Source organism: Helobdella robusta (genome assembly GCF_000326865.2).
Source record: "Helobdella robusta unplaced genomic scaffold HELROscaffold_1, whole genome shotgun sequence".
NCBI lineage: Eukaryota > Metazoa > Annelida > Clitellata > Rhynchobdellida > Glossiphoniidae > Helobdella > Helobdella robusta.
In genome coordinates, this window is record NW_008703570.1 from 1,367,800 (window position 1) to 1,380,004 (window position 12,205).

The 12,205-nt window shown below is 33.8% G+C and overlaps 2 protein-coding genes across 2 annotated transcripts in view; one reads left to right on the forward strand and one right to left on the reverse strand.

The window, feature by feature from the left end:
* Positions 1–4,771: 4,771 nt before the first annotated feature.
* HELRODRAFT_63310 (hypothetical protein) lies at positions 4,772–4,921 on the reverse strand (the record flags this gene model as incomplete). The annotated part of the gene is made up of 1 exon (XM_009010518.1): positions 4,772–4,921. A coding segment is annotated over one exon (150 nt), but the record flags the coding sequence as incomplete, so codon positions are not given.
* A 2,364-nt stretch (positions 4,922–7,285) lies between these two features.
* Positions 7,286–12,205, forward strand: part of HELRODRAFT_93147 (hypothetical protein) — a 9,427-nt gene continuing 4,507 nt past the window's right edge. Inside the window, exons 1-4 of the mRNA XM_009010519.1 lie at positions 7,286–7,526; positions 7,977–8,145; positions 8,285–8,469; positions 9,090–9,177. Coding sequence (XP_009008767.1) covers positions 7,403–7,526; positions 7,977–8,145; positions 8,285–8,469; positions 9,090–9,177 — 566 coding nt within the window. The 5' untranslated portion in view covers positions 7,286–7,402. The remainder of the gene's footprint in view (positions 7,527–7,976; positions 8,146–8,284; positions 8,470–9,089; positions 9,178–12,205) is intronic.

Sequence of the window (12,205 nt, forward strand, 5' to 3'; positions counted from 1 at the left end):
TTTATATACGTACACTTGAAATACATGAAATCCGTAAAATAAATCAATTAAAAATAATTAAAATGAATAAAATTTTTATAAAATGAAAAAATATCTATTAATGAACTATAAAAATTTGAAAATTGTGAAATTTGATAAGTTTTATTAAACTAAAGTTATTAATGAAAACTAAAGAATGAGATCAGAATCTAAAAATGTGTGAAGGTGCGTTTGTGGGCTAGTGTGAGTATTATAAGTAGGGGTCATTATATATATCCGTGGTTCAAAAACATTATCTAACGAAAAATAAAAATTAAATAAAGAAAACGTGCTAAATTGCCGTAAACATCTGAACTATTTCTTTGTTAATTCCGCAGCCTGATTAAATATGTAATTTAAAAGTTGATTCATGAAGAGAATTATGGAATTCTAATAAAATAATTAAAGTATAAAATTTATAGTGCGTTTGTCTATTATATCTCCCGTTAAGCTTAAGCAGATCATTCCGTGATTAATGTTCACATAGTTTTTTGAGACTTCTATGTCTACGGTTTAAACTGTAAACTTTGGTTTTGTTTTAATTTTTTCTAGTAAATTTTCACAATGTATGTTGTGAAATTTGTACATTTGTGCAGAATTTTGTCAAAAAAGCTTTCATGATTTAAAAATCGTGCTTTTATGAAAAAAATATACCAAGTTAAATGAAAATATATATACAAAACCAATTTTTTAAAAATATGATCACAGAACATCAAACAGAAGAAAAATTATAAAAACCCATACAAAAACAGTGATAGCTGCTTTTATATGTAGTGGCGGACCTATCTAAACAACTTTAACGGGGGTTGGCAAGATTTTCAAAAATATTTAGCGGAGAAGAAGTTTTCAAAAAAATGTTAAAACGTTGACAACTATGTGGGAGAAGTTTTCTAAAAAAAAGTTTACGACCGGGAAAGATTTCAAAGAAAGCTCATGGGGTTGGAGATTTTTGATGACCGTGGGAGGAGTTTTTCAAACAAAACTTGACTATTGGGGGTGGGGGGTTGGGAACAGGTAGTGGAGTTTCAAAAAAAGTTGATGACCGGGGGAGGAGGAAATTTTGACAAGTTTTTGCACGAAATTTATATATATATATATATATATATATATATATTGTTATAATACTCGCTGTCGTAACCGATTAACGATGCGACGGGTTCAAACCTTCGATTGAATAAAATACTCCAAACAGTTATTAAACTTTATTTACTATCTATCGCTATGACAACGTCAACAAAACAAATCAAATATCGCTTTAAATAATTCACCGAATCGCTATTCACAAAATCACAGAGTCACGAATTTACAAAATCACGAATTTCACTAATCACGAATTTCACTAATCTTGCGACGTGCGCTTATATACCCTTCGCAAGCGTCGTTTCTAGATTCTTCTAGATGGTCTAATTCTAGCATATTCTAGAATGTTCTAGTGCGTTCAGCAGCACGGTTATAACATTACCCCCTTCTTAGTACTGTTCGTCCCGAACAGCTTTCGTTCCGGTGTCCGCATGGTACGGAGCCAGTCTATCCAAATGAACGATCTTCATTCTTCCTCTCGGCTTCCGATATCCCTGAATACGGTAGACGACGTCATTCAAGCGGGTGATGACTTGATAAGGTCCTTCCCACCCTCGCTGGAGCTTTGGAAAACGTCCTTTCTTTCGCTGTGGGTTGTACAGCCAAACTAACTCGTCGACAGCAAAACCGCCACTGCTTCCTTTCAAGTCGTATCTGGTTTTGGCCGCCTCCGTGTTTTTCATAATTTTAAAGCGTACGTAACGGTGGATATGGTTTAAGCGTTGTCGAAGATTATCCACGTATTCTGTAAAATCAGCAATCAACGCCTCGGCTTTTAGACGGTCTTCTTGATACAAATTGAGTTCATCCAGTAGATTTTTGGTAAGTTCTTTGAGTCTACCTTTGTCAGTTGGTAGAACCTTTTCCTGTTGCTCCATATCTAATGATTTCACCAAATTTATTGATTGGCAATTACCTATTTCATCGCCTTTTTTAATTTTAATAGTGTGTTTAGCGGTATTCATTATTCTGACAGGAATAAGACCATTTTTGTTTGCTTCTACCAGGCATTTTCCAATGACCGCGTTCTGTACATTTGTCGTTGAGGTTGGCTCCATCAAATAGAACTGGTGGCCCCTTGGATCGCAATTCAACTTGCCCCATACGATGTTTTCAGATGATTGAGGTAGTTCTATGTCACAATCGACTGTCACTCGAATGCATTTTTCGTCGCTATCCCCCATTATCACTTCTGTATTTCTCCATCTAAGAATGCGTTTTTCTAAGTCAATTTTGAACCCATATTTTGTCAGAAAGTCGACACCTATTATGCATTCGTCGATGATATCCGCGACTAAGAATGAACCTTCGAATAACAAGTCGCCTAGCTGAACAGTACGGAGAATCTTTCCATAGACTGGTGCCGTTCCTCCGGTAGCTGTTCGAAGGATGTATTTGTTAGAAGTCTCTTTCTTCAGATTGGGTACCAAATCAGATCTTAAAATCGAGTTTGTTGCTCCTGTGTCGACTGTAATTACACATTCTCGTTGATCAACTTTTCCGTTCAGCCATAGGTCGTTTCTATTTCGATGTAGTCTGGAAACGTTAATTACGGTACTGGGGGCGTCAATTCTACTAGCCAACCTCTGCCCCATAAAGTTGGCTCTTATTAGTTTTTCCGCCCCTTCGTTAAAAGGGGCCGATCGTGATACAGGATCATCTTTTCTTCTTTTGCGCCATCTTGTCGCGCAATTTCGGCAGTAGTTATCTTTTAGGCGGTGTTTACAATCACGACGTAGATGGTCTTTTTCACCACAAATCCAGCATTGGGGTACACCATGCTGTTGGGGTTCGCGTTTCACAACCACCTTCCGGGAAGAGCATTCTTCATGTACTTGGCGTAGACGTACGTCACTTTTTGATGCTTGCTTTGCCGATTCAAAAGTGAAACTGTGCGCAACGGCATCCTTGAGTTTTCGTTTATCTGACAAGAGAAGGGATTGCTTGAGTTCCGAATCACGAAGGGCTTTAATAAACGTATCCAGGGCAGTTTCGTCTCTATGCTCGGGGTTTGATGTCGGATACGACAGCAATGTCAACCGTTCGATATCTTGTGCCAGCTGCTGAATGGATTCACCAGATCGTTGCGTTCTGTTTCTAAGCTGAGACCGATAAATCTGTTTCATGTGTTTTTCACCATAACGTAAATCCAACGCGCTAACCAGAACTTCATAGTTGAAGTGGTTCTCCGCCGGAATCGTCTAAAAAACCTCTGCTACTGAACCTCGCAGGCTCTTACAGTATATTATTACAAGTATATACCTATAATAACCCAAATATATCAAGAAATATTCTTACTATACCGACAAATATAAAATTTAGCTTATTGCTCTTAATCTTATCTTTAGCTGGTCTACCACCACTATTTTTTTTATTTTTACAGGTGCAGCTATAGCTGCAGGTAGTCAGCTACTAAATGGTATTTGGGCTCTCTTTGTTAATGCTGCAATAGTAATTATTATAACTTGAATTCAAAAGTAATCATCAAATATCCACATAGACATCACATTTCAGTGACCTTGATTTAGTGTTATACCAATTGATAGGAGAATTATTACATCCCCAATACGATTTGTTATAGCTGTAATTATTCCAGCAGCTAAAGATTTAGAATTTTGATAATAAATAACTAAGATGAATGACACGATACCCAACCCATCTCATCCCAATAATAGGATAATTATGTTTGGAATATAAATTAAAAGGTTTATAGACAACACAAATAACAGTACTAAAATAGTGAATCGGTCAACAAATTTTTCTTCTTTTATATAAAGATTTGAAAAAAATAGTACATTGCCTGAAATAAATAGTACAGCAGAAGAAAATAATACCCCTTTTATATCAAGCATAATAGTAAAGTTTACTGGGGTTAAACTCGACTGTGGTTAGATTTTAAACTCGATTAGCCAGCAACTCAAAATTTTATAATATATATTATAATAGTTGCCCCAATCTTTATATTATTACAAGTATATACCTATAATAATAACCAGTTCACATTTTCATGTATTGATTAGTTTTACCCACTGTATTATTAGATTACACAAATTTGTTATACTAAATTATATACTTTAAGTTTTGTTGTACATGAGGAATAACATCCTTTGTTATTGTAGCTAAAACTCAGTGCTGTTGCTCGTTCTTTTTCGTTCCAACAGTTACTAGTTGCCGCTGCTTCGAACTGGGTTTTATAAACGTTCCAGGACATTTCTCCGTCAAATGCTGGTACTTTCAAAGTTCTTCCAGATGCGTGATCTAACGGCATGGCCATTTTTTTAAATTGCTCCAATTCTCGCTTCAATTTGTCTATCTTGTGATCTACCTCAACGGTCTGACGATCAAGTTTCTGCTCGATCATTTCTATTCTTGTTGACTGTTCTTCAATCTGTTCTGCCAATTCCAATTTTAAGTGTTTTAGCTGGTCCTTGATCTGTTTTAACTCCTCTGTCTGTCGTTCGGACTGTTCCTTGATCTGTTGTTTTAACTCTTTTGTCTGTCGTTCGGACTGTTGTTCGGACTGTTCTTTGATCTGTTTTAACTCCTCTGTCTGTCGTTCGGACTGTTCCTTGATCTGTTGTTTTATTTCAGTTGACATACTAAGCAGAAGTTTTATCATTTTAGCGGTTGTAAACGTGCCTGTGCTAATTTCATTGTTTTCGTCAGCACCATCAAACTTGAATTCGTCTGGGTTCTTACCTTCGTCAATGAGAGCTTCTCTCAGACGTGCTACTAGTACTTCTTTGTTGCCACTTGTGACAAGGCTTCGTTTCTGTAGTTCTTCTCGTAGCTGAACTACGTTCAAACCACACAGTTTTGACATCGTGTTCTTTTTCTATGAGTAGTAATTCGCTGGTCGAAGTTCCCACTTCTGACACCAATGTTATAATACTCGCTGTCGTAACCGATTTACGATGCGACGGGTTCAAATCTTCGATTGAATAAAATACTCCAAACAGTTATTAGTTATTAAACTTTATTTACAGAAGAAATCAACTAATCGTTTATTTCTAGCAAATTTAAATTAACACAACAATTAACTTTTAAATTGTTCAAAATCTATCGCTATGACAACGTCAAAAAAACAAATTAAATATCGCTTTAAATAATTAACCGAATCGCTATTCACAAAATCACAGAGTCACGAATTTACAAAATCACGAATTTCACTAATCACGAATTTCACTTATCACGAATTTCACTAATCACTAATCTTCTTGCGACGTGGTCGCATAACGTTGAAAAATGCGGAAGCGCGCGCGCTGAACTTTAACGAATTTTTCTGAAAGTGAATTTACATTGTTATCGCAAACTCGCGTTTTCGTCGTCGTTATTTTTGTTTATTTTTCGAAAATGCGCCCGTCTATATAATTTTTGGTTGTTATGATCGATAAAAGAAATGTGTATTATTATAAAAATATTTTTTCTTTGTTGTTGTGAGTCACATTTGTTGCAGACTATTCGCTACGAGGTTGGTGTTTTTTAATTTTTTTTTTAAATTAGTTAAACATGGACAACACCGATTTTTTTTTGAAGAAATGTGATAATTAACCATTTATTAACATTCTGTAAAAATATTTTTAAAATTAAAGTATAATGAAATTTTTTATGGATTTTTTTCCGCGTGCCCCGTCGGTCACCAAAATGCATTGTATTGACTGTGCTTTTTTATAAGAATGTTCATAACTGCTAAGTTTCATGGGCAACACCGATTTTTTTTGAAGAAATGTGATAATTAACCATTTATTAACATTCTGTCAAAATATTTTTGAAATTAGAGTATAATGAAATTTTTTATGGATTTTTTTCCGCGTGCACCGTCGGTCACGAAAATGCATTGTATTGGCTGTGTTTTTTTATAAGAATGTTCATAACTGCTAAGTTTCATGAGCAACACCGATTTTTTTTTGAAAAAATGTAATAATTAACCACATATTAACATTCTGTAAAAATATTTTTGAAATTAGATTATAATGAAATTTTTCATGGATTTTTTTCCGCGTGCACCTCGCGGTCACGAAATTCAAAATGCGTTGTTTGAGTTGTATTGGTAGTTTTTTCATCAGAATGTTCGTAACTGCTAGCAACAACGACAATTTTTGAAGAAATATAATATAAATACTGCTAATACTGCTAATATAATATAAATACTTATATGCTATATATATAATATATATGCTATATATACTATGCTATATATATATACCTTATATACTCTTCGCAAGCGTCGTTTCTAGATTCTTCTAATCTAATCTAGATGGTCCAATTCCAGCATATTCTAGAATGTTCTAGTGCGTTCGGTAGCACGGTTATAACAATATATATATATACACACACACACACACTTGTTTAGGAAAGTCACAGAAAATTTATGATAACAAATTATAAGATTTACTTTATCGTCTATACTTCTAGACTTCACGTTTTTGAAAACAAATTTCTTTCAAACCGATTCTGTTCTAATGTTTATCCAATTATATAGGATATAATTGGATAAACTCATCATTAGCGTTTATATAGGAATTAAATTGAATATTAATTATAAAATTACTAATAGAAATGTTGAAAAGCTCAATCCTATATAAGCGCTGATACGATTTTCATATTAGGTTTAATAGATTGGATATTAATTATAAAATTACTGTTAGAAATATTGAAAGGCTCAATTGTAAATTTTCCTTTATAAGCGCTGATGATGATTTACTCAGTGGCCCTAATGAAATTTGGCTTCAAACCAATTACACAAAGTCTCTTTTTGATGGAATAATTTTTTTCTGCTCTCTTGAAAAGCATTTCAAAAAATTAAGCATTCAGTGGAGCTTAAGTAAGATGTATGTATGTATGTATATGTATATATATATATATATATATATATATATATATATATTGTGTATTTATGTAATAAGTATTTGTAACGCGCTTTTATCAGCATTTCGAAAAGAGATATACTCACACAACACACCACACACACACCACACAAACACACATGTATCGCTCTTGAATATAATGAAAGAATATGGCATGTAACACAAGTCATGGAAACTAATACATGAAATATGTGCATGCATATATATATATATTATATATATATATATATGCAGTATGCGTTCGTATACGAATGCATTGCAACCGACATGTGGCTTATATGGCATACTTCAATAAGGCATCCCGTTGCATCGTTCAATGTTGTTGAAAGTGTAACTGCTCTTGTTCAGTGATCGGCAAGAAGCGTTCAATACTAACCGGTGTTATTTAACGGGAATTATTTTTTCGAATGAAAAGTTAACAAAATAAATCCATCAAGATGCATTTTCCATCACTAAACGAAGTAGCGAACTTAATTGTAAAAACGAAAATGTATCCATATTTTGATATTTCAAATTACGTCCTCATGTGCTGCATGGTCAGGGACGATTACGCCATTGCAGGTTAATTTATTTTACGGTTAATAACATAATATTTTAGAATCTGTAACGTTTGCTCGGGAGTATACAAAGTTGGCAGCATTGCGATGCATCTAATAATTGTTAGGTTGAATAAAAATCAATGAAATATTCACATGCATGCACACCTCATTTATTCAAAAATCATCTTTCTCTGAATTTATTAAATTGAAACTAAGTTGATATAAGTTGATATTAAACATCGAATTGTTTTAAAAAGTCCACGTAAATAACGTTAACGACATTTCTTTCATGTTGAACAGAAACTAAATCTTAAATTTTTTTGAAACATTTATGATAACGAAATTTATATACTATAAATTTATTTTCAATTCAGTTTCGGTTAATATTTCTTTTTTACATTTCCAAAAATCATGATGCGATTTATAGAAATTCGTTAAAAAATTTTATCGTTACAACATTTGATGTTCTAAGGTCCTTCGGATGATCCTGTTTCATTTTCACGCAAGCATCCGTTGTCGAGTTGGTTCTCAAGTATGCTGCTCTGTTTTGCTAGTGTCATCCTAACAAACTTCTTGCTAGGTGAATCCCCCTTGGCGCCTTTCGGTAACCATCGAGATTTGTTAACCGCAACGGCAACCTGGTAAGTTGTCAAATGGCTAAATTTAGAAACTAAATGGTTGGGATTATTTTAACAATTTTCTTACGTATAGGTTGACAAATTTTAAGTTTCCATTACATATAAGATTATAATAACCCGTTTTTATTCATTTTTATGAAAGGTATTTTATAAATTACTGCCCTTTTGACATTGCATATAAACTATCAAAACTGTTTCCAATTCTTTTTGCCATCAACGTTTTAAAAGAAGTTCAACGAGCTAACAAAGTTTATCATGGAATTCAGTATGCTTTCAAACTATATCAGCAATCCTATTTCATCATATGTGTCATTGGGGTTCTCAAAGGTTTTTAATTTATAATTGTTGCTTTGTTTGTGATCACGTAAGATTTTTTTAGCTAAGTTAATGAAAATTTCTCTATTCCAAATTTTGTAAACATGATGTAGCTTGTTGGAACAATTCTGTTAATAAAGAAGATTTTTCAGTTAATTTTATTTATTTATTACCTTTTAGTGGAACCGATTTTTTTTAAATTTGTCGTAGTTATAATTTATTTTATGAAAAATGGTCCTGGTTATCACACAATGAAACTTTAGACCGGAATCGCCTTATCCGCCTATCATTTTATTCCCATTTTAAACTTTACTTGGGAGCAAGATAAACAATGATGTTGCATTTTATTTTACAGGGGACCACAACTGGAGATGAGTATTAATTGCAGGTAGTTATATAATGACGCAAAAGCTTTCTGGTCAACGTTAAGTTCATGTCTCACAGTTCAATTCTTAGACTAAAATTTTATAATAGTTACCTAGACAAATTCATAGGTGAACACTTGATGTAAAACTCAGCCTAACTTATTATAAGACAGAAACTTAAACATTGAAATAGTATGATATTTTATTGAAAACTTGAACAATGGTGATGAAAGGAAGGAAATAAATAAAAATTGGAATTTTTGACAGGAGCAGGTTATTATTATATGAGACTCTGCGAGAGACTTGCTCGTGGCACGTGGATACCAAGCCATCACGAACTCTTACACCCAACAGGGTTTGTATAATATATCTTTCTCTTAAGTTCATACAAAATTTAGCCCAAAAACTTTTCAAATATTATGTAAAAGTAATGTACATGATTCGAATATTGTATATTGTGAATAAATAAAGTAGGGTAGAGTGGGGCAGCCCAGTATTCAAGAAATTGGCTCTAAATAAAAAGCATTTATTACAATTTTATGTGTTTTTGCTTTACAACTTACATTAATCAGTCGGTGATCAAAATAAAATGTCTGCAGCTTATAAAGATCAATTTCTGAGCTGCAGTGACGAATACAACAAACCTCCTAAAATAGGCTTTTTTTCCCATAGGTGAGGTAAGAGGCCCAAGTACAGGGGCAAAACGCCTTAAACAATGAATGATGTATTAAAAGTTCAACAATGATACAAAATGATTTCAAAAATATTTTTATGTTTTATTGGCAGAAAGTAACGCACATAATTCACTTGAAATGTGTCTTTAAAAATAAAAAAAAACAGGAGATAAAATTAGTTTCATCATAATCAACAACATCATCATCATTATCGTCAATAGTCAATATCATCATCATTATCATGATACTAGTTTCCAGAATAACAACAATAATCAATCACAGTTTGGGCAAATAAACCAAGGGGTTTTCGCAGTACATGCATCATGAACCCACTTTTTACATTTTTGACATTGCACTCCTTGTTCACGAAATTTGCTATTAGAAAACTGATCCCCACATATCACACACGGCCAATCATCTTCCTCAGTACTTGATTCAGTCAGTGCAACTTTTTTAACTATTCTTTTTTTTAGTGGTTTCATGTCGTTTGTACAAGTTTGTTTTGAGTTGTATTTTTCGTTTTAAACTTTCTATAGTCAATCTTACTTCAGTTGACATAACTTTCTCTTCAAGTTCTTTCTTGAATGGTAAAGAAGTTATTAACTTTGATGATTCTGGTTTACGTTTTCTATTTCTGACACCTGATATGTTTGGCAATGGAGGCAACTTTTTAATCACATCTTTAGCCATTGTCAAAATTGAATTTAACTTATTATTATTAAAAGATCAATTTTTTTGAATATTCAAAATATATTATTTTATTATTTTGATTCACCTTGTGAATCGTGATTATGTCCTGGTTATGACATTAAACTGACCCTCACTGCCTTGTGAGTGATGTTGGATCATCAAAGGCTAGGCCCACCGCTTATAACTGTGGTTGCGTAAGGAAGGGCGTCCTGCGTAAAAATTAGCCAAATAAATTACTTATGATGGAATGGCGTCGAGGGGTATTTCGGTTTCATCATAGGTAGCCAAACGGCAACCCCCGATCTCGGGGAAAATGTCGTCTAAACGTGTGTTGTTGTTGTTGTTGTAGATCGTGATTGTTGAGCTCATGTGATGACTGATCTAAATTAGTTGTCTCAATCAAGTGATGATTTATTTCTGCATTTGGCTTTTCTTTTTCAGTGACATCAGCTGTTATTATCAAATGGCCATAGTCCACAAGTCTTGAATCCTTGAACTGCTTTTCAGAAGTTGATGTGCGAAGAAATGCTTTTCCAAATAAACTGGCTATATCATAAAAACTGATTTTTTCTACCAGGGTTTGACACTAACCAGTTATCACAAGCAACAATTTGTAAGCACGTTTTAGTGGTTTAAAATATGTCTTGTCAAGTGGTTGCAGTTTATGAATACAATGGGGTGGAAATGTTAACCTGTGAATGCCTTTGCTAAGTGCTAAATTTATAGCACTAATAGATTTATGGCTGTTGTGTCCATCAAATAAAATAATAGTAGGATTTTTTAGAAGCGTTCGTGCATTTTGAAAAATTGTAGTAAATAGTGCTGAATCAGTCCATCCATTTGGACTAGTGTGTCCAACAGATTCTGGGGGTGCTCCTCTAAGTAAAGCATCAGTCATTCTTTTGTGAGGATATATGAACATGGGTGGCAGGAAATTACCAGCAACATTGAATTATTATTATTGTTATTATTAGAGAACTTGTAGAGCGCCTTTTATAGTCACCCAAAGTCGCTCCATGATTTGTGCGAAACAATCCAAGAAGATATGAGTTTTCAATTCCTTGCGAAACATGTTGAAGAGTCAATCCCGGCCGACGCAGGTAATGGGGCAAATTATTCCAGATCGAAGGACCAGCAACTGCAAAACTTCTATCAGCAATAGACAACTTTGTTTTCGGCACCATCAATAAATCTTGATCATCTAAACGCAACTTGATTGACGAATGAGATCTAACTCTACGTATTATCATTTCAGACAGGTAACTTGGACTGAGACCATTCAGGCATTTGAACACCATGATGGAAATTTTGTATAAGATTCTTTTCCTAACATTAAGCCAATGAAGATCCAACAACGTTTGACTAATGTGATCAAACTTCAAACGGCCACTAACAATCCTGGCCGCTCTGTTCTGAATTGACTGTAGACAAGACAATGTACTGTTTGATACTCCATAGAAAACACTGTTACAGTAGTCCAACTTTGAATGAACAAATGCATGAACCAAACATTTTAATGTGTCATTATCTAATGAGTTTTTAACTTGATTAAGCCTTCTAAGCTGAAATGAGCACTCCTTGCTAAGCTTTTTCATTGACATATTTTGATGCAATACGATCCCCAAGTCACCAACGGAGGAACAAAAATTAACATCCGACCCAGATATGTTGATGGATTTAACATCAATTTTCTCCAGCTGTTGCCAGGTACCAATCAAAAGTAGTTGAGTTTTACCTTCATTCATCTTCAATCTGTTATCTATCATCCACCCATTGAGTTTTTCGATGCAACATACAAATCTATCAACTTCATCTTCAAACGTTGTATTACATGCAATCGGAACAATTATTTGCACATCGTCAGCAAACGCATGATACTTGAAATTAAATTCCTCAATAATTGGGAACATATCAGCCGTATAAAGTAAAAACAACAAAGGCCCAAGGACTGAGCCCTGAGGAACTCCAGACGTGACTATCTCAACATCTGACAACCCGTTGTTAAAGAAAACTTGCTGA